We start from the raw sequence: 21,898 nt of genomic DNA, 5'->3' as shown, positions 1-21,898 counted from the left end.
TGAGAGCAGGTCTGTCCTGAGGTGAACTGTGTGTACACAGCTTTAGGTCCTCTCTGATGTAGGTGTTTCTCGGCCCGCCGGTGTCATGTTGCGAGGCCACCGTCCCACTGTGTTCGTACTGCGTTGGAGTGCTGAGAGGAGTACTACGGACACATTCATTCATAAACTTACTCTGCCCATACTAGACATGGTATATCTTGGAATTCAGCTCTCTTCTGCTGTGATTTCATCTATTTTTGGGTCTTACAGCTCCCATTTTAGCCTTGTATTTGCTGTCTTAAGCCAAAGAAGTAAGCATGCTTATTTATTGTAAAATTATCTCAAAAATCACTGGACAGAAAAAGCTCATTCCTTCATCAAAATGACGGTTGCCCAAGAAGCTAATATCCGAGGTCTGGCTGGACCTGCTCATTAATTCAGTTAAATGAAGTGAGAGAGGGTGAATCAGAGTGAACCGAACGGGAAAAAAGCCCTTAAAACCATTTCCTGTGATTTGGGTAATATGCAGAAAAAGTCAAAGCCTCCATATTCATCTTTTTGCTCTTCCTTTTCTCTCTAAAAATTCTCATATTTCTTTTCTTTTTCAATATATATCTCTCTCCATCCAGCCCTCTCTGTCTGTGTCCCTCATGATTGCTGGGTCAGTTGCTTGGCGGTGGATTGGGTCAGGGGGCGCAGTCTGGTTTTGTCCACCAGCTCTGGGCTGTGAAGGCTAATGCCTCCTGACACTCTCAGCTCCATCAGTCCCGGCCGCATCATTCTAGTAATGCAGAAGTCATCGGGGCCTGGGATTGCGTGAGGGCTCTCATCTGGAAACCCAAACAACCTTAACCTCATTGAGTTCCTGTTGAAGAATGCAAAAATTAATGAATGGATTAAGTTGCTGCTGTGTCTCATTGGATTATTGATATGCTTTTGGAGGAATGCCTCCTCTATTCTGTGATCTAGATGATAAGAGTAAGAAATATTTGCTCCTTTAAGTCCACAAACACTCACACAACAGAGGATTTTGTAATGTTCGTTCAAAAGGCCAAAGTTTAATCTGGATTGTGTGGCCTCTTTAGCTGGTGCGCTGGTCTTTTCCACCCATACTCCACTTCCTTTACAGGCACTCGACTGAATTGTTGCTTAACCTGCGCAGTGACCCTGCCACATGCTATCTGCATCCCTTGATCCCAGATCCACCGCTACACTATTCCCCTTGTGGGCAAGGGTTTTGCTTCACGTCAGCCTGAGCCACCGACTCGCGAAGGGAAATCCATAAACCTCGTGTAAGGGCAGAGAAAAAAAAAAGTCAGCACCAGTGCTTACTCATCTGTTAAAAACGGAGTGATCTGCAAAGTTTGTATGAGAGGGTTTTTGACGGTGCCCTGCTGCTTTGTCAGTGCAGCACATGCTGCAGGCACTGGCATCCCCTATTGCCTTCCAGGTCATTGGCCAGGCCCAGCAGGCGGTGGGCTTCTAGCCCCATGACACATCCCTGATTCACAGCTGGATCTGTAACAAGGTATCATAGCAAATGAGTCGGTAAAACATCACTGGTTTGAAGAGCGTGAAAAATTGTCATGATATCATTTGTAATTCCTGATCTGGACTGCCGGAGTTGGAGAAAGAGAGAGCAGAGAGAGAGAGAAAGAGATCTAGTAATGAAGGCTTTTTACTCTACCTCACTATCTCCACCAGTCTGAGCCCCCTCGCCGCCCCACCACCCCTCAGCCTGACCCCCAAACTGATGCCTGAGGGGGCAGATCGGAGCTAATGTAAGGAGGCAATAATTAAACATCTCGTGATCCGCAGCCAAGTGGCTTATAGGTGTTGCACTCTTAACATGAGAGCTTTATGACACACTGTCCTGTTGTTGAACATGGCTTTTGCTCATCATTGCACATGACTCATGAGTGGTCCTGAAGTGTCAGATTGGGCCTGTCCTGGTGGGCTGTGGTGGTAGTGGTGATGTTTGGGGAGGATGTACGGGGTAATTTAGGAATAAGTCAAATGCTTCAAGACATATCAAAGCTGCTGTGTGGATAATTCATTTTATCATGCCTTTAAAAAAATCCCAAATATGAGCTCAAGTAAAGGTGGACATATACCAAATAAAATAATCTGTTTTTCAACTTCGTTTGTAGACAAAAAAATTATGAAGATAAAAAGGCAACATAAAACATATCCCTCCATATCAAGGTGCACAAAGAAAGTGATTAACACAATGACAGACAGACAAAGAAAAAAATACTAATTCTTACTTTTGCCATTCTTTCTAAATACAACATTTTTATAAAATTACAATGCCCATCTATGTGTTGAATTCTAGGCCTAATAAGACGGTCTGGCTGCAGACCGCAGATCTCAGACGCCCCCCTCATAGGCCGCTACTGTAAGGTGCTGCCTCCGTCAGAATGGGAATGCATGCTTACCCTTTCAAAATAAAATTGGATTAAACCTCTGGTTAGGGTGAGGGTAAGGGTCAAAGTAAAGATAAGGTAAGTGGTCAGGTCGTGTCCCATGTACACAGGTGTCTGGGGTCCAAGTTTGGCATGTGGCTCTTTCAAAGCATGTCATCCTTGTTTCTGACTCTATCCGCTGTCCTATCAGATTTCTGTATGAGGAAAGTTCTTGTCTGAGGTAGGATTCTAGATGCTCAACAGTCGTGGGTCTTCTTTGCTGGATTTTCTGTTTTGTGATATGTTTTCCATTGATGAAAGGTCTGGACTGCAGGCAGGCCAGTTCAGTTCAGTGCCCGGAGTCCTCTACTGTGAAAACATGCTGTTGTAATGGATGCGGTATGTGGTTTAGCATTGTCTTGAGAAAATATGCAAGTCCTTCCCTGAAAGAGACGTTGTCTGGATGGGAGCATATGTTGCTCTTAAACCTCAGTTTCCCCTCTCACCATTGGTTGTGCCTTTCCAGATGTGGAAGCTGCCCACGCCACAGACACTCAAGCAACCCCATACCACCAGAGATGCAGGCTTTTGAACTGTGCATTGATAACAAGCTGGAAGCTCCTCTTTAGCCACCAGAACACATTGTCTGTGGTTTCCAAAAATAATTTCAAGTTAAGAGCCATCCCCAGCAAGCATTTCCACGTGGGTCCCATGTGAATTGTAGGTGGGCTGCATATGGATCACCTGTGAGTTTGTCTTCAGGTTCCATGCTGGCCCATCTGTGATTGCCCATGTGAACTTCAAGTAGGATCCACCTTAAGTATGGATGGGACCTTCCTGAGCAATTTATGTGAGACCCATATAGGCCCAGTTTCTACAAACTCTGAAAAACAACCCCATATCATCATCCCTCATCCACCAAACTTCACAGATGGCACAGTGCAGTCTGGCAGGTAATGTTCTCCCAGCATTCCCTAAACCCAGACTTTCCTATCTGACTGTCATGCAGAGGTGTGCAATTCGTCATTTCACAGAACATGTTTCCACTGCTCCACGGTCCAGTCTTTACACGACTCCATCCAACTCTTGACAATGGACTTGGTGATGTGAGGCTTGCATGCAGGTGCTCGGCCACTGAAACCCATGTCACAGTTTTTGTGCTCCCATTAAAGCCATAAATGAAAGTCCAGAACTCTTCAGCAGAGTGTTGGCAACTTTTACGCACCTTAGCAGCCATTGACCCCACTTTGGGATTTTGTGTAGTCTTCCACTTTGTGGCTGAGTTGCTATTGTTCCTAAATGCTTCCACTTTTAATAAAATCGCTTAAAGGGCTGACATTTTACAAATGGCCTTACTGCACAGGCGGCATCCATCACACTACCACAATTGAAATCACTGAGCTCTTCAAAATGACCCAATTAGAATCAGAGTGTGTTGTGAGGTGTTTGATTTTTTACACCTATGGCAACAGGTCTGATTGAAACACCAGAATTTAAAAAATTAACAGGTGTGGCCAAATACTTTTGTCCATATAGTGTGCGTTTACAATAAAGTGATGGGATGCAAGGATGACTTGCATTTAATGTATAATTACAGTTGATGGTTACTCTTTTTTTAAGCTGCTTGTTGGCCGGCCGGCCCCTTGATGTTGGATAGTTTGTGAGTAACTATGCATCTTGTATGGGTAGCCTTATACATATAAAGTCTAGCCAATCTGGTAATCATCTCTTGCACTCACAAAATATAAGACTGTATTTGTTGTATATTTTATGTATATGAATTATTGATCAGATTGGACGTCATACATATTTAGTATGAAATGAGGCCTTTGTGGATTCAGGCACTGCCATTGTCTTCAACCAAAAATTTTATTTGCAAAAATTCAGTCACCCTTTATCCATAAAGCAGAAAGAAATACAAAACAGTGTGTTGAATAAGGAAAACCGCCTTGTTGCATAATGTATTATGCAAAAAATAAGATATTTAAGCCCTTATGATCTTTAACCTTTCTGTTTGTACAGTGGATGTGTGTAAAGGTGTGTGTGGGGTTTGATGGCTGCAAAGAATGGACAAACATCAGCTCCCTCTAAAACCACAATGGAGACCTTGGATCTAAATGTCATGGTTTCAGAACGGATACACTGACATTTGTGTGATGGGATTTAGCCATGGGTTAATATAGCCATTGCTGGCACAGCGCATTGATGTCCATCTCACTCGGGCTGTGAAGTCTATCTCACCATTTTGTTTGGTGGTCTCACAGAAGTTTCTTTCAAAGGGATGAATTAGTTTCTATGCTGGTTCAAGCCAATTATTTTATCAGGGAAAAAACTGTTTGATATGTAGGTTTGTTTTCTATGATTCGAATGTGCCTCAGGAGCTGTTCAGATCCTTCCTTTTTGGTGAGTGTTGAGCCGACGGCGGAGGGGGGTGAGCTGTTGGGGAAGGCAGGCGATCAGCATTAAAATCAGAGCCATGTAAATCTAATCAATTATACCGTTTTTCAGATAAAATGTTGGTAAATCAAAACACATTTTCCAAAAGTCACAGTATAATGAGAAATTTAAATTGGAAACAGAAACCATTTGTTTATTATAAATGCCAGGGTGAGGTGGTGACTTGCCATCCATAAATTTCGTTATCCTTTCATATTCCTTTTATCTATGACTACAGCTTTGGCACTCATTCAAGATTTTAATGAACCCAGACTTCTGAGGCATCAAGGCCTAGTGATGCATTGTCCATTTGGATCAGGGAGTGCAGAGGGGGGACAAAGGCAAAAAGCTTCTGCCTTTGACATAATATTTTATATTCTACTGCCTTACAGGGGGGTCATTAGGTGATTGCAACATTTAACAACATAACAGATTGACAAGAATAAACACATATTCGGCATATATCTGGAATTAACAACCAGGCTGACAATCTGCGTGTCTGCGTGTGCATGTGGCAGAGGGGTGACTTGAATCAAAAAATAATTTTCTCTGCTTTATGAGGACACAGAGAACCCCCCTGCTCTGGCGCGACCTGGTGTCGGCTGCTTTCTTGGGCTCAGGGGTTCCTAGGGGAGACCAGAATGGAAGTTGAGCATCTTGCTGTGATCCAAAGAAAGTGTGCCAAATGCTATCAAAACTGGATTAGTAGACAACAATTGTGTTCGATGAACGGCAGGGGGAGGGGGAGAAGTAGTTTCCAAGTAACCCATGGATGGAATTTTCCAACTCCCTTGCATTTTTTATCCCATGTAGGAATGGATGCGCACATAAGCCTCCTTTGTTAAGGGATCAAATCTATCTCAAATAATCCAGGTTTTCTTATCTGATCAAGACAGAGACATTGCAAACAGACTGACATGCATTTTTAGATGTACAGTAAAACTCAATAACCTTCTTATGTGTTAACCACTTCAGAGGTGAAGCAGGCAGATGATTACACATTTTTTTGGTCATTTATTGCTGATCATTTTCATGTGGTGACAGGGAAAGGAAAATTAAAATATCACATATAAGCACATTGAACTGACAGGTAAAGTAAGGAAGCCAAAAGTGGACATATCTATGCGATTCTTTGTTTATTACTCTGTCTTGACATTGGCCCTATACTGGCCGGCAGGGTTATCATAGTGAACCTCAGTTTGTGTAAAATACATTGGTACACTCAGGGTGTTCGTCACCAAAAATGAATATCATGCATAAATAGCAATAGAAATAATACACATTAATTTTTTTCCAATTTATTTTGCATTGGTTTTTCAAATCAAGCTTGGACCTGATTATAAATATGTATTCATTTTGTGAATTTAACCCTTTAAATGCAGTGTAAGTGCAAAAAATAAAAAATAAATAAATAAATAAATAAATATATATATATATATATATACTAAATGAAAATTGTATTTCTTTGAATTGGGATTATCACAGCCTTGAATGTGTTAATAATGAGCAACAGCTTTGATTTTCATGCATCATTTTTTTTTAACTTTAAGATTTAATTAAATCCTTACAATAGTGCCCCCTACTGGAAACTGAAAAAAGCATGCAATCTCCCCTCAAGTCAAATATGTGAAAATGGCTGATAGTTGGTGACGAAGAGGAAAAACTGCAAATTTGAAGCAATGACTTGATAATGAAAGTCTAATATCATTAAATGCATGTAATTTCATGTGATGGCTGGGGATAAAAAGATGTGACTTTAATGGGTTTCAGTTGGGTATTTTTGGTAACCAACACCCTGAGTGTAGTCAAAAAGTGTACAGAGCTTAATTTTGACCCATCACAAGTTCTGATATAAACATTTAAAATTATACTTTAAAAAAATCTTACCCTCCAAAATCGATGTAAGCATTACTATGGTAAAAAAAAAAATAATAAAAATGTAAACAAAAGCGACCCAAAATGCTGCAAAATGGCTTCAATACCCACTATAGGTTAAGCAGGAGAGGCATTAACTTAGTGTGCACATATGAGTGAATAGCACTTGTTAGCATGTTAAACTACATATCTCCAACATTCATAACCTCTAATATTAAAATAAATATGTTGAACACCCAACCCTTTCCCCCACCGCCCAAGTCTGGGGAGTCTAAAACTACCTGATTTGATTGGCCAAGCCTCAATAAAATGGCAGTTTTACATCTTGAGGGGTATTAAACTTTGAAATAAATAAAATGAAAACTGAAGACTAGCCTATTCAAATATATATTTTTTAATTGTGTGATGTCCTGGCACTTGTGGGTCTCTCTCCTGACAAGTGCTTCATATCACTGGGAAAACTAAAACTGTCACTGATTAAAAAAAAAAAAAACTAGAAAGAAGCATTTTCGCAAAATACAGACAAAGCAGCAGAAAAAGAATAAAACTAAACTTAAATTGATAAAAAGTGAAAAAGAAAGTCATGAAAAATACAAAACTATTATAACTTTGATTGGGTGGCAGAGATGGCAGAGGGGTTATCCTACCTGTCTTATTTTGCAGGTTTATTTTTTGTGCTTTTTTCTCTCTTTCTCTTTCTCTCTTTTGACAGCATTCATGCAGTGCAGTGCAGTGCATTTTATAAAAATGCTATAATATCATTATCTCCATTCTAAAATGTTTGACTTGATATTCCCTCATCAAAGCAGGTGAGCTGTGTGTATGGAAACTTAGATGTCACTCCTCAAATACCGCACTCATGTGCAAGTGGACATGCCTTTTATGAATTGATGAATTTTTGAATGAAGGAAGAAGAAGAATATGTTTAGCTAATATACCTATTTGCCTAACATATTCTTAATTTTCCAAAAATTGTACTTATTGATGTATTATAAATGGCCTCTCATTATAGAAAACTATAATGGTATATTTTGTAGCAAAATTAAGTTTTTGCAACATTAAAGAAAGTCATGTGGCCCTTTAGAGTTTCCTTTGGCCCACTGTACAGGTCCAAAATCTCCTGCTATAATGTAACTCACTGGGGAAACTATTGTTTTTAACCATAATGTCTACATAAAATACTTGAATATAATGTTGTACAGTATAAGAAATATTTCATTGAAATCTATTTTTCAATATAGACCAATCATAAAAACTAATTTTGTAAGCTTTGTGTAGCCCTTCGATTGACTGGAGACCAGTCCAGGGTGTACCCCAATAAGAATTTTTCAACTCATTCACAGCCAAGATGATGGGCCTTTTACGATTACATATATTCTCCTCAGGGTCTACTGCCAAGTACATTTATTTCTATACAGAAACCTTCATAAAGTGAAATAATTCCAGCAGCATATTCAGATTTAAATACACCTATTCTCTGAATGCTGACATTTGGAGCAAATCCCCTGCTGACTTAATCATGGCAAATATTGCGTGTCAGTCGTGCTCCACACTTGGACCTGGCTGATGGTAGTGGTAGTAATTCACCACTGCTGTGAGGGAGGACTCCTGGGGTGACGTGCCTTGTGCTCAAATCTCCATTTCCCTTTTATTTCTCCTCTGTCTCACTCTCTGCCTTATAAGCTTAAACCTTCCTCTGTCCCTTCAGTCTCATAGAGCAGAAGGACACCAGAGTAACAGCAGAGACCATCTGTGAGATCTTATGGATAAGAAACAAAACAAAAATAAATAGTCACTGTTAGTCATTTGTAAATTTTACCCATTTCTCCTCAGTATTATTACGTCTTACATTAAAATGAACTAATTTTTAATATGACGGGTTCATTCATTCCACTCCTTTTCATGGTCCACCCTCTACCGACCTCCCCCTTCCCCTTTCAATCACCATCACACTTCTCCCTCGCTGTTTACCTCCCCATGTGCTTGGAGTCCTCCAAAACCCGCCCCCTCTCTTTGCCGTAGCCAATCATAGAGCTCGCATTTTACGAGGGAACGTCTTCTACAGCCAATTATGGCTTGTAGTTGTAGCTCGTCACATAAAGAAACATGGCGGCGCACATCACCAGAGCTGTGAAACGACTTGTCCCACAGTAAGTCAGTTTGTGTGTTTTAATTTCTGCTTCCACTATCTTTGCCGTTTCTTGTAAAGGAAAACCTAACCGTTAAAGTCTAACGGCGCCATTTTTGGTCGAGAAGTTTCCTTTGAAAACACCGTAGCGACTGTTGGTCAAATGTCACCTGTTTTGTTTGTTTTGCTAAAGAGAGACACAGCTTGTGCTTTCCCACTTTGTTCTCAGTCCATCTACGTTGTTTAAAGAGACAAAATGGAGCAGTGAATGTTTGCTTTTGAACATTTGTTTTCTTTTTTTTGGTCCTCTTGAATTAGGCTTGAAACTTTATTTAGCTCCTAGCTTGTATCCCCTCATAACATTGCTGTGAGCCTTGGCCCAGTAAGTTGTGAAATAACGAAAAACAGTATTGACACTGAAAACAGGACCTAGGTTGTCTGTTGTAGGACGATTGTTCAAGCTCGGCGGCTGTTTAAAAGCAGAGGGAGTTTGTCAGTGGTAGTCTAACTTGACGTTCATTTATCTTGTTCAGATGTGATGGTGTCATAGTACTGCAATGCAAGGTGCCTTGTATACCAAGCTCTTATCCCCCATTACTGCAAATTTTGCAATTGTTAGATGTTTCTTCTCATTCTGTAGGGGTACTTAAATGCAGCATGCATATGAACGTTACTGATCTAGAGACACATGAACAGGAAATGTCATTGTAGTTTTTATAATACATGTTAGAAAAAAACATTGCTTTTTTCACAGTATTTGGTTTAATTATGGATGTAAACAGTTTTCATCACTTCAGATTCATGTTTTTGGGGTGTGAATGAGGTATGGCTATAAATTAGACTAATGCTGTAATACAATTTCATTGAATGTAAACATTTTTCAGTGTCTTTCTCTTTAAATATACTCCCCTTCTGCATCACCGCACCTCTGCATTTGCATCTTCCACTGATGAAAGCAGTGAAGTAAGTCTTCTATGGACTGTTGTTTCAGAACCTCTGACTTTCTTTTCTTAACTTCTGACACAGACCCCAAACGTGTTTCTTAGAGCTAAGATTTGATCTGAGGGAAAAGGAAACAGTCACACAGTGCTAGATCAGGTGAATGGAGGGGATGGTCAAGCACTTTGATTTGTTTTTGGGCAAGAACAGAGAGGTAAAACAGAGAGCTCAGTGTGAACTGATGTGTTGTTTTGATAAAGAATGAAAGCTTTTTTTCCACAACTGTGGTCTCTTGCTTCTGACTTTTTTTCTGGCAGTTTTTCTACAACCTGTTTGGAATAGTGCTGATTCACTGTTGGCCCTTCTGGAACCCACTCCTCCAAAATGATACCCTTAGTGTCAAAGAAAACAATCACTATGACCTTGAATTTGGACTTGCGTGACTCCCGTCTTGTCTCAGGATTGTCTTGGAAGATCGAAGTTTCATTGCATGTAATCACTCCTTCAAAAAAAGGGTTTCCTTCATTTGGTCTTCACACATGTGCTTGTGTTTTTTGTTTTTGATCAGGAGTCAGAAGTTTTGGGGCAACTGTAGAACACACTTTTGTCATGTTCAAATAATCATGCAAAATTTGCTGAACTGTCTCTTTATCAGTAGAGACCATTTCTGCTGTCATTATTACCCTGAGTCATTGATCATATCAAACAAGTAGTCCAATTTTCAGAACAGTTTTCAGAAGTTTTTGGTGTGCATGGGCATCCAGAATGTTCATTGTCTTGGACATCCTCTCTGCCTTCACAAAATCTTTTGTGCCATTCAAACACATGTGCATGTGACATGCAACATAAGCCTATCATTGTCTGACACCTTAGCAAAAACATGTGCACTTAAACCAGTAGCCAGCAGTGAACTAAAGGTATCACTTATTAGAAACGTACAGCAGTTGTGCATGAATATCCAACCTTTGATATATAACACTCAGTGTGGCTGTGAACCATGTGGTTTTATCCTCGTATGATTATAGATTTAGACAGTTTTCATCACTTTAAGTTCAGCTTTTTTGGGCCATGGCTACATGGGAGCTTGGTGACACACTACTGGCCCTAGCCAAACAACAATCTAAAAGCAATACCGAATATAAAAATATAAAAAGTTCCTATAAATTTCAACAGTCTGCAGTTTTCAGTACATTGACTACCTTTGCCTTCATATTTTATTCATCTTCCTTGGATGCCAGAAGGACAGATATTCTAAGTTAAAGTTACACATTCGCTCATAGTGACAGTGCTAACATGCTGCTGTTTTCAAGGCTTAACATTACTGAACATAAGTTTTGTACAAGCAGGCTTGCATTCTTAAATAGGTGTTAAAATGAGGTTTGACCTCAGATATGTCATAAATCAAACTAAAAGCATTTTGGCTAGCTGGTGGGGTCAGATAAATCTATCACATTAATGACTTTGGTTAGTTCACGTACCTTTCTGACTACAGAACCATAATTGTCATTAAAGATAGCTCATTGTGACCTCAAACAGACTGTGATTTAGCATTGTAACTAAAAACTAACATTCAAAGGTTCTTATTGATTTTGTTAGGATACTGAATACTTTCCACTGCATTTGATTGATAATTTTGCTAACTATTTTCTAGTGTGGTCTAATGTAGCACTGTTTAACATCCAGCCTAACCTGCTGTAGTGTGACAGTTGCTAGCTTTCATTCCTGTGTGTGTATTCCTGCAGTATTATTGAGAGGCATCTGGCTGCTGACCTCGAGCAGACCTCTATGGTGGGGCATTCAGCAGCAGAACTCTACACTGGGGCGATGACGGTTGCTGCTGTCAAACATGACGGACGAACGAAAGGAGCACAGGAACACATATATAAAAACTTTTTGAAGCCTTTTTTGTTTGTTGGTTTTAACCAAAGTATTTAATTAGGGATGCACCGATCCACTTTTTTTCAGTCCTGATCTGATTCCGATAAATATGTGCCGATACGGATACTGATTCTGGTATATTTTTAACAATTGTTATTGTTGTTGGTATAATGTGTAAGGTTACATGAGGCTGTAGTGAACCACCCAGTTCCTTTTATTAAAAAGCAAAAAAAAAAACAAAAAACATACAAAAATGAATTGGATTTAAATGTATTCCAAACAAATTTATTTGAACTACTACTAAAAAATAAATATCATTTTTTATCAACACAAGCTTGAAATCCCTGTCTGTAATGCTCTTTAATGAACCCCCCGCCACTAGAGACCGCTGTAGCTTCAGTTAATGGCCGCAGCCTTCCTCTCTGACCCTTCACCTGATGTAAACAATGAGAGCTCGCTGGTGGCTAAGATAAGCTGTAATAGGAAGACCGTGGTACGACAGTTTTCCAAAGTAGTAAATGTAATAAAGTGGTAGGTGGCTGTCGAGGGTAAAGCTCATGTATGACTACTCACCCCAGGTGAAAAGAGGCCAAATATCAAAGCAGATATTAATCTGCAAAGAGGAACGAAAGCGGGTGGCGCTAGCTTTCAATGCTAGCATGGCTAGCATTGAAAGCTAGTGCTGCCCGTTATCAGGCTAATGTTACACCCACTCTTTTTTGTGTTCTCTCATCTTTAGACTAGTTTTGACTTTTCTAAATATAGTTTTATGTTTAATATACTAGGTAATTATACCTCTAAGAACATCCTAACTAATACTAGCTCAGTTATACACAGCCTGTCTCGTGTTAGACTGCGGTGCGTTCATGGTCTACCACAAACTGTAGGATGGATTTGGATTGGTCACTTGGATTGGCGCCATCAGTCAGATATCCGATCTATTAATTATGTTCATATCGGACCCAATACTGATATTGGATCAGATTGGTCCCATCCCTGTATTTAATCTGTAAGAAAATGTTAAGTATTCAGAATGGAGTAACTTTTTTGCCCCATGAGGAATACAAGACATGATACCATCATCTTTATGCAAAAATAAGTGATAATACACACAAAAATGTATACTATTTTACCACTATAGACACAAAAAATTTATCTTTTCATATTTTTATTGTTTTGTGAAAATACATTATGTTCAGTGTCAGTTTTCAGTGAATTTCTACCATTAATTTTGATCCTTATTTGTTGTCATGGAAATCTACAAGCCGTTTTTTAAAAAAAATTATTGCAATTATTAAAAAATACAAAATCTTGATGAGGAAATACAGACACCAGAAACAGTTCAACTGGATAACAAAAACTAGACAAGGCAACAAAAAACAACACTGGGGGGGTTGAATAAATATCAAATCTACAAGCCATTAATAATAAACGTTTTAACTGTGAGATGGCGATGACATCATTTCCTGCGGTCGGAGCAGCGTCTGAAATCATTTTTTGTGTTTAGCAGTTTAGTCCACTATAAAGTCCACTATATGCTGCTCACTGTGTAGTGGACAGGGAGTCGAGAATGAGTGTGTGTGGTTTCGGACACAGCCATAGCTATTTTACACAACAGCACAGTTTTATGAACAAAAAAGACCGAAAATCTACCAAGTCTTGCAATTTCGGCTCCGGTAATATACAGTAATATACGTCAACACCCCAGCGTAGAGGTCTGCTGCTGAACGCCACCATAGAGGTCTGCTTGAGGTCTGCAGACAGATCCTCTTGGTATTATCTCATGAGATTCAGTGACAGGTAGCTGACAGTCAAAGCTGCCTTGAGCTTTTCCTCTCAGCAAATTGCCAAACATGTCACATATGAGGTACAATGCTAAACTTCAGTTTGACTTTACTTAAATTGGCTTGATATTCTAGTAATGTGTCCGTACTGGTCAACGACGCTGTGACATCTGGCTCTAATTCAAGGCACATGCCTTTCCAGAGGCACAAAGCTGATGATCCTGCCAAATTAGAGTGTGAAGAGACTGTCAAGGCAGTCTGATGTGTGTGTGTGTGTGTTGTTTGTGTGTATTGTGCTTGCTGTAATAGCCTCAACAGATGAGCTGTAAAAACATCTACCCATGCTTGATGATATGATCCCTGTCTTAAGTAAGACAGTATTTTTAACTTGTTGTTATATAAACATGGAGAGACTTTCATATATTTCTGGGTATTTTATGCAGCGTTATGTACAGGAAAACATAAAAGCCCTGCCTTCCTAATGGTTGAATCTTGGCCATTGTTTCTGGGAACCAGCACCTACATGGTTAAAAGCAGTGCACTCAGATGGCTGGAACCAGAAGAGGAATGTGTGTGCTTGTTTTTTATGGACAGCCTAGAGCCCTCGCCCTGGCATTGGCGGCAGACTGCTCTTTGTCACAAACACCCTCGTGTCAAAGATGCAACAGCATCCTGGAGGAAGCATTGACTGCCGCTATGAAGTCGACAAGTGATGAAAGTAGCCTAGAGGTTGTCAATTAAGAGAGCCAAGGCCTGGACCTTATAAGTTAATGGGCAGTTTCCCCTCTCAGGGCCTGCTAGGGCTTTATAGCACAGCTTATAAAAACCCCAAGTGTAATGCACCCCTATACCGTTTTCAATTAAGAGAAAGGGCATAAAGCAGTGCAGACACTTGGCAGCCGTGCTAGAATGTTTATAAAGTGGCATTTGGCATAAATTGGCAGGGGAATTTTTCAATTGCCCCAGTTGTTTTAAAGCAGCAGCTACTGTGCAGAATTTTATTTTGATGGCGCTTCATGCTGACTGGAAGCATTACCGACTTCCTGGTGTCTTTCCATTACCGGCTCTTTTAGCTTGGTCATATGGACGCACAGCCTGAAGTTTAAAAGCTCCGTATTCTCAGTTGTAAAAGAGATTAGAACAAGAAAAGCCACTATTCTGTAATACTGTACAGTCTTTATATTAGTACAAAGTGCCATTATAAACACATTAGTCATTACAGAGTAAATTAGCTCATTTCCATTTTAAACTGTCCTATAATAAAGAGGAATTTACAATGTGCTGCAATTAGAGCAAACAAAATAAAACCAAGGAGATTATTGTTTGTAATTGACTCTAATGCACCACAACTGCCTTGTTTGTAATGCTATTAAAAATAAGCGCTAATGCTAAACGCTGAAAATAAAATCCCTTCAATCATCTGGTGTCTCCTGTGCTTCAGCTAGCTTTGGCTTCCGGTAGAAAAATAAATGAGTGCTGAATAAACACCAGTGTGTTGACACCTCATTTCCTCATTGATTGGTGGTGGAAGCCGAGCTAGAGGTGTGTGGCCATAATCCAATCAAGCAGGAAAACAATCACAGGGACTGTGTGACTAAATTCTTAAAGCAGGGAGGGCAAGAAACTTTAAATCTTTTACACTTTGACCCTCTTGGATTATTTAACAGTTTGTCCTGTCTTTGTTGCAGGACACATTTTTGGTGCCAGGGTTGACGATATCAGAATTTCCGCTGTGATATGAGGGTAGTGAGGCTTGATGCCTCTTTAATACCATGGCAACAAAAATAGGAGGCATAGGTCATCTATACTGGATAATTTCTTTTTATCACTCATTGTAATTGCATGCAAATCTCTGCACTCTAAAGTGCAGAAAGGCTTTACTTTTTGTGTAATGTAGTTTGTGATGAAGTTTCAATAAATCTTTATGACATAGATGTTAATTTTGAGAGTTTTTCTTCTTTTCAATACTGCTTATCATTAAAATAACAAGGGATGCACCTTACCATTGGTGTAATATCAGCAGATCTTAGCTTAAAAAGTAAGCTATGGGTATAGGAAGACAATAAAAGTTTATAGGGATGCACAGGATTTCTTTTCTTTTCTTTTCTTTTTTTTTTTTTTAGGCCATTATGCCAAAATGTACATAACACCTGCCAGGTACGCTGCAGTCACCTTCAGGGCGCATGACATTAAAACCAGACGCTGATAAATTAATGGTAGAAATCAGAGATGAACATGATTAGCCAGCTTAACGGTTAAAGTAGGATCCCTTGGAAGTCGGCACCAGAATTACCAGTCAGGTAACCTAATTTCTAATGTGTTTTTTACAATGGTACAATGTCATTTCGCAGACATCATTATCCATTTACATCTGAGTGAAGTACTGGTGTTTAATGGTATTAAGGTCCTTGCCCGAGTGTCCACACTGGGTTCTGATCGTGCCCAAAACCAAATCCCTAAAGTCCTGTAGTGAAGTCAGTGGTGTAAACCGCTGAGCTGTCCAGCCAACCTGTCAGTTCAGGTCCATCAGGGTGCAACGCTCTGTTAAAACTGTTGCAAAGCTGCCCACCACGAGTAATCACTGTAGTTGTTCTTTGTGCACTATAGGTGCTCTTTAACCTCTTAAGCCCTAGCGGGACCAACTTTAGTCCTGTTAGCCTTCAGCCAAACAAACTTGCTCTGTCCACTCTATTTTTCCACAAAAACAGTCATGTTACACATCAAATTAAACAGAAGAAGCTCAGCAGCCATCAAACAAACCATTTTGACCTACACCACAAACAACATGGTACTATGACTTGGTGGCGGGATTCCATAATGCAGTGACACCTATAATGGCATATGAGTAAAAAAAGTGTGATACCTGAGATTTTTCAGCCACACCGGCTGCATAATATATATATATATATATATATAAGGTAAAATTGCAAAAAAATTAGGCGAAAATGAAATTTTTCATTTAGAATGTGTGTTCCAACTTGATTCTCTTTGATCCTGTATCATATACACATGTTTACACTTCTGACTAAATTTCAAGAGTGCCCTCTTCATCACTGTGCCTTGATCATTCAAATAGAACTTGCAGTTACAGAGTTATACTCATTTAAAGATGTGCTGGAAATTTCAAGCAGCTCCCTAATTAAAGAGGATAGGGCTTAATAGGTTAATGTAAGGTAAACAATGGTTAACTGATAGCACTGATAGCATCTTGTAGGAACAGCTTGGTTAAGCACTGCTCAGACTGAGGAAAAGATCACAAAGATTGGCCACATTATGTAAAACAACTTAGAGATGTTTTAGTGTGAAATTGGTTTATAGAATGTGTTAACCAAAAGCAGGTGTGAAATTATTTGACAAGGAACATCCCTAGAAAAAATATAGTTTTAGAATTGAGATACTAGTTGCATTAAATCTTTGATTCTTGAAAAAGTAATGGCTAAATATTTGGCAAACATTCCCATCCATTTCTTCACCTTTAAAGGTGAAGTTTCAGGCTGAACCTTGTATACATATTGGTATTTGGAAAAAGAAGTTTGGATATATTGGCTCATCAGATATTGGCAAAATTCCAACATTGTGCATCCCTAAAATGAACAGACATTGTTTTAAAATGCAAATATCATAAAAGGATCAAAGTTGGGAAAATTTTGAGAACCTTACTACATTGAAGTTAACCCTTTTAGGCCCAAAAACCTGCAATTACTCTTAGGAGTCAAACAGTTAAACTCACTACCAAAAGTTCTCCCAATTCATGTGCTTTTTTTAGTTTTGTCAGGTTGTGTAATATGTGTCTAAATGGTGTAATATCTCTAAAAAACACAAGTTCTTTGCCCTGACGTCGCTCCCTGTGGATGTTTTTAGCAGTGCCAACACATAGGCCCTTTTTTTACACTTTGCCTTCTTTGCGCCAGTAAATCAATAAATCGCTCTGTTACCTGTTGTTGACCCAGCTAGTCCTGCCTTTGAAATGTGTTACAGAGCATTAAGTAACACATGTTGCTGTGTGAAAACAAAGCTCCGGCGGCCGGCGTGGTGACCAGCTGAGTAAACGTGCTTGAGGGAGCAGTGTGTGATGGCAGAGAAAAGAGGCCCTACACTTGTCCCAGGCAGCATTGACCAAGGTGGATCCATGCGGCCAACAGATGGATATGTAACCCTGTATCCCCACAGAAAAAAACCTCAACCAAAACAAGTGTCCCTGCTCCAGCACTGAAGCCTTTGATCAGCAGCACATCTCTGGCTGCAGAGAGGGACTTCTCTGAACCCCAGAGCGCACATGGACCCGCATCTGTAAAAACACGACCGGGGAGGAATGTGTGAACAATGCTACAAAAGAATTTTGGAGAAACGTGGGGTGGATTTGGCTAACGAGTGGTTTATGTGGTTTAGAGTTTGAGCGTGGTGGTCGGATCGAATGAGAAGCTGGAGAAATATTCCTTGTTTTTAGTGATAACACGAGTGGGAAGCTTGTGTTTTTGCTTTTTACAGATGTGAGGCAGCACAAGCGTGGTGATGAAATGATCCTTCTTAAGCGAAAGGTGTAAAGACATTTTGACACAGCTGTGAGAAAATCCATGGACATAATCTAGTTTATGTTTTATAAGCTTTAAAGAATTAGCAATCCAGCTGAATGTATGCAAACTCATCTTCCTCATTAGTTATGTTTGTCTAAAGTAGAACTGATAAAGGCTAAAATATTTTATCTACCTACAGTTTGATAAGTAGACATATTTTTCATTTTAAACTTAAACTTTTTAGAAAGACCAACCAGTTTCCTCTCAGCTTTCCTGATGAGTTGTGATATTACCTTTTCTGTTGAACTGTATTAAGTGAGATTGCATAATTCTCTATACTTAGTTTGTATTGGCTGATAATACCTGTAGAAACTCTTCAATAAAAAATGGAAATCTAGATTTTCTCTTAAACTTCGTCTACTACTCCTGCATGTTGAGTAGAGGCAAACTGGTCAAAAACGCCCCATTAAAAAGAGGAATACTTGGATCATTCCCACACCGGCTCCATTATTAAAAGATTTTTTTTTGGGCTTTTTCTGCCTTTATCTTAGAGTGGAGGAGTTGTGAACAGGGATGCGAGAGTTGGGGGAGACATGCTGGAAAGGAGCAGCAGGCAAGACTTGAACCTGAGCCGCCATATGGGGAGCAACCTAACCATGACTAGGGCATCTGCGCTCCGACCGGCTCCAGTTTTCTTTCTTTGCTCAACACCAGTTTCAGTTGTGACAACTATTTTAAATTCATCTCTGGATTAATACGGTTTGCAGTTTAAGTCACATTTTTGTTGTTTTCACTTTGACCAAGTTTAGTCTAGATTAAATCTATGCAAACTAAAAAAACATTAGGTCCAGTTGTAGTCATAAAACGTCCTTACAATTGAGTCTTTTAGTGAAAGCATGGATTCTCTTTAAACAGATTAAATTGATTTGGAATTCAGTGCCGTGAAAAAGTATTTGCCTTCTGATTCCTGATGTTTTTGCACATTTATCACACTTAAATGTTTCGGATCATCAAACAATTTTTTATATTTCACAAAGACAACGCAAGTAAATAAAAAATGCAGTGTCTGAATGATTATTTAATTTTTTAAGGGGGTAAAAAAAATCCAAACCTATCTGGCCCTATATGAAAAAGTAATTGCCCCCCTTGTTAAATCTTGAGTTAACCGTGATTAACCACTGTTTTTGGAAAGCTAAGTTCAGTTTCACTGGCCACACCCAGGCCTGATTACCACCATATTTGTTGAATCAAGAAATCACTTAAATAGAAGCTGTCAGACAAAGTGAAGTAGGCTACAAGATCTCAGAAAGAAACACATCATGCCACGATCCAAAGAAATTCAAGAACAAATGAGAAACAAAGTGATTGAAATCTATCAGTCTGGAAAAGGTTACAAAGCCATTTTCAAGGCTTTGGGACTCCAGCTAACCATAGTGAGAGCTGTTATCCGCAAATGGAGAAAACTGGGAACAGTGGTGAACCTTCCCAGGAGTGGTCGGCCAACCATAATGACTCCAAGAGTGCAATAGCGACTCATCCAGGAGGTCACAAAAGAACCCAGAATGACATCCAAAGAACTGCAGGCCTCACTGGCCTCAGTTAAGGTCAGAGTTCATGACTCAACCATAAGAAAGACACTGGGCAAAAATGGCATCATGGGAAAATTCCAAGGCCAAAACCACTGCTGACAAAAAAGAAAAAAAAAAGGCTCGTCTCACATTTGCCAAAAAACATCTTGATGATCCCCAAGACTTTTGGAGAAATATTCTGTGGTCTGATGAGACAAAAGTTGAACTTTTTGGAAGGTGTGTGGCCCGTTACATCTGGTGTAAAAATAACACAGCATTTGATAAACAGTCAAACACAGTGGTGGCAGTGTGATGGTCTGGGTCTGCTTTGCTGCTTCAGGACCTGGACCACTTGCAGTGATTGATGGAACAATGAATCCTGCTGTCTACCAGAAAATCCTGAAGGCCAACGTCTGACCATCAGTTCATGCCCTCAAGCTCAAGCGCTCTTGGGTTACGCAGCAGGACAGTGACCACAAATATACCAGCAAGTCCACCTCTGAATGGCTCAAAAAAGCAAAATTAAGGTTTTGGAGTGGCCAAGTCAAAGTCCAGACTTAAATCCAATTGAGATGCTGTGGTGTGACCTTAAACAGGCAGTTCATGCTGGAAAACCCTCCAATATGGCTGAGTTAAAACAATTCTGTGAAGAAGAGTTGGTCAAAATTCCTCCACAGCGATGTGAAAGACTCATCAGCAGTTATCACAAATGCTTGATTTCAGTTATTGCTGCCAAGGGTGGCACAACCAGTTATGAGGTTCAGGGGGCAATGACTTTTCCACACAGGGCCAGATAGGTTTGGATTTTTTTCCCTCCTTAAAATATAAATAATCATTCAGAAATTGCATTTTCTTATTACTTGGGTTGTCTTTGGTTTGATGATCTGAAACATTTAAGTGTGACAAATATGCAAAAACATCAGGAATCAGAAAGGGGGCAAATACTTTTTCACGGCACTGTAGATGAAAATGTTGACTTATCTTGAGCTAAGGACTTGTATATTTTTGTACCACATTGATGTCCATATTGTTGTTCCTGAACCAATCCCAGTCTTTATCGATGATATTATCTCTTCTCCAATCAACTAAATTTATTCAAGTTTCCTGCCAAAACCTACACCTTCTTTTCTTGAAGTCAAAGTTACATTTGAACACATTTTGATGCATTTTACTTCCCTTCAACCACCAGTCATTTCAGTGTTTTTTATGCATGAAAAGGTTCAAATAACCTCTCTCACCTTTTGTAATTTTTCACACTATATTCTGTAGTCATAGCAGGTTAGCTACATCTATGAAGGCTTTTTGTTGATGAGGTAGCATATTGCAACCATCATCCTAGAGTGCAGGGTAATATCAGAAGCAAGCAGCTGCAGAAAAATGCCCAAACAACTGTACATGAAGCTTAAGCATAAGACGTCACTTCTCTAACAGTGCAAATACTGGAGTGACATTTAGTGGACACCTCTCTTATGGGCATGGAAGGTTCATTCTATACAGATAGAAAATAAGTCAGAAAAAATGGTATATATTGTTGATGCATTGATGTTAAAATACATGGGTGGTCCACCCTGGTATTGACTAGTTGTGTGAAACACTGCCGACCTTGAACACATTATGGCATAACATGCCGTCTTCTGTAGTTAAGTAAAAAAGTTTTATCATGCTGGTTTCTATTTTGATATTGAATAATATTAACAAGACTTGATGCAGAGTTTGTATGTTTACAGTGGCTGCTCTGAGTGAGGATGAAGAAGAGGACCGTCTGGCAGCTGCAGCCAGTGTTATGTGTCTGAATTCTACTACCAGCTGCATTTAGAGCTTAGAGTTTTTTTAACCAGGTGCTGGATTTTTGTTGATACTATATGGCATGCACAGAAGAGCTACAGATTCAACGCCTAAAAGCTTTCTCTGTCACACTGCTCTGTGCAGGAATGCACACAAAAAATAGACACATGCTCCTCCTCAGTGTTAATTTCGTCGACTAAAACTATGACTAAAAATGTTCGTTGAATGTTCAGCCTTTTTTTCCCATTAAAAACAAGACTAAGACTAACAAAAACAGATCTGTGATAACTAAAACTAACAAAAAATAAGTTTAGTTTTCGTCAAGATGACTAAAACTAGACTAAAATGTAATGTAGATTTCATTGGGCATTAAAAATCTGTGACATTTCTCCACTGTGGATAAATCTCTTAAAAAACTATGCATCTGTATGTCTTCTGCCTCTCAGCTGTAGAGAGCAGGGACCCCAGGTTTGGCAGGGTGCATAGAACACACTACCATGACTTGGTACCAGATTTAGGTAAGAAAATAAAAGCTTGGACTAAAAGTAAAGACTAAAACATGAGGACTTTTATGGACTTAAACTAGACTAAAATATCTCGAGTTTTC

General features: G+C 39.4%; 1 protein-coding gene across 1 annotated transcript in view; it reads left to right on the top strand.

Moving 5' to 3' along the window:
- The first annotated feature begins 8,801 nt into the window (after positions 1–8,801).
- Positions 8,802–21,898, top strand: part of clybl (citrate lyase beta like) — a 112,911-nt gene continuing 99,814 nt past the window's right edge. Inside the window, exon 1 of the mRNA XM_041807806.1 lies at positions 8,802–8,845. Coding sequence (XP_041663740.1) covers positions 8,802–8,845 — 44 coding nt within the window. The remainder of the gene's footprint in view (positions 8,846–21,898) is intronic.

Source organism: Cheilinus undulatus, linkage group 15 (genome assembly GCF_018320785.1).
Source record: "Cheilinus undulatus linkage group 15, ASM1832078v1, whole genome shotgun sequence".
NCBI lineage: Eukaryota > Metazoa > Chordata > Actinopteri > Labriformes > Labridae > Cheilinus > Cheilinus undulatus.
This window is presented reverse-complemented; position numbering and strand designations above follow the sequence as displayed.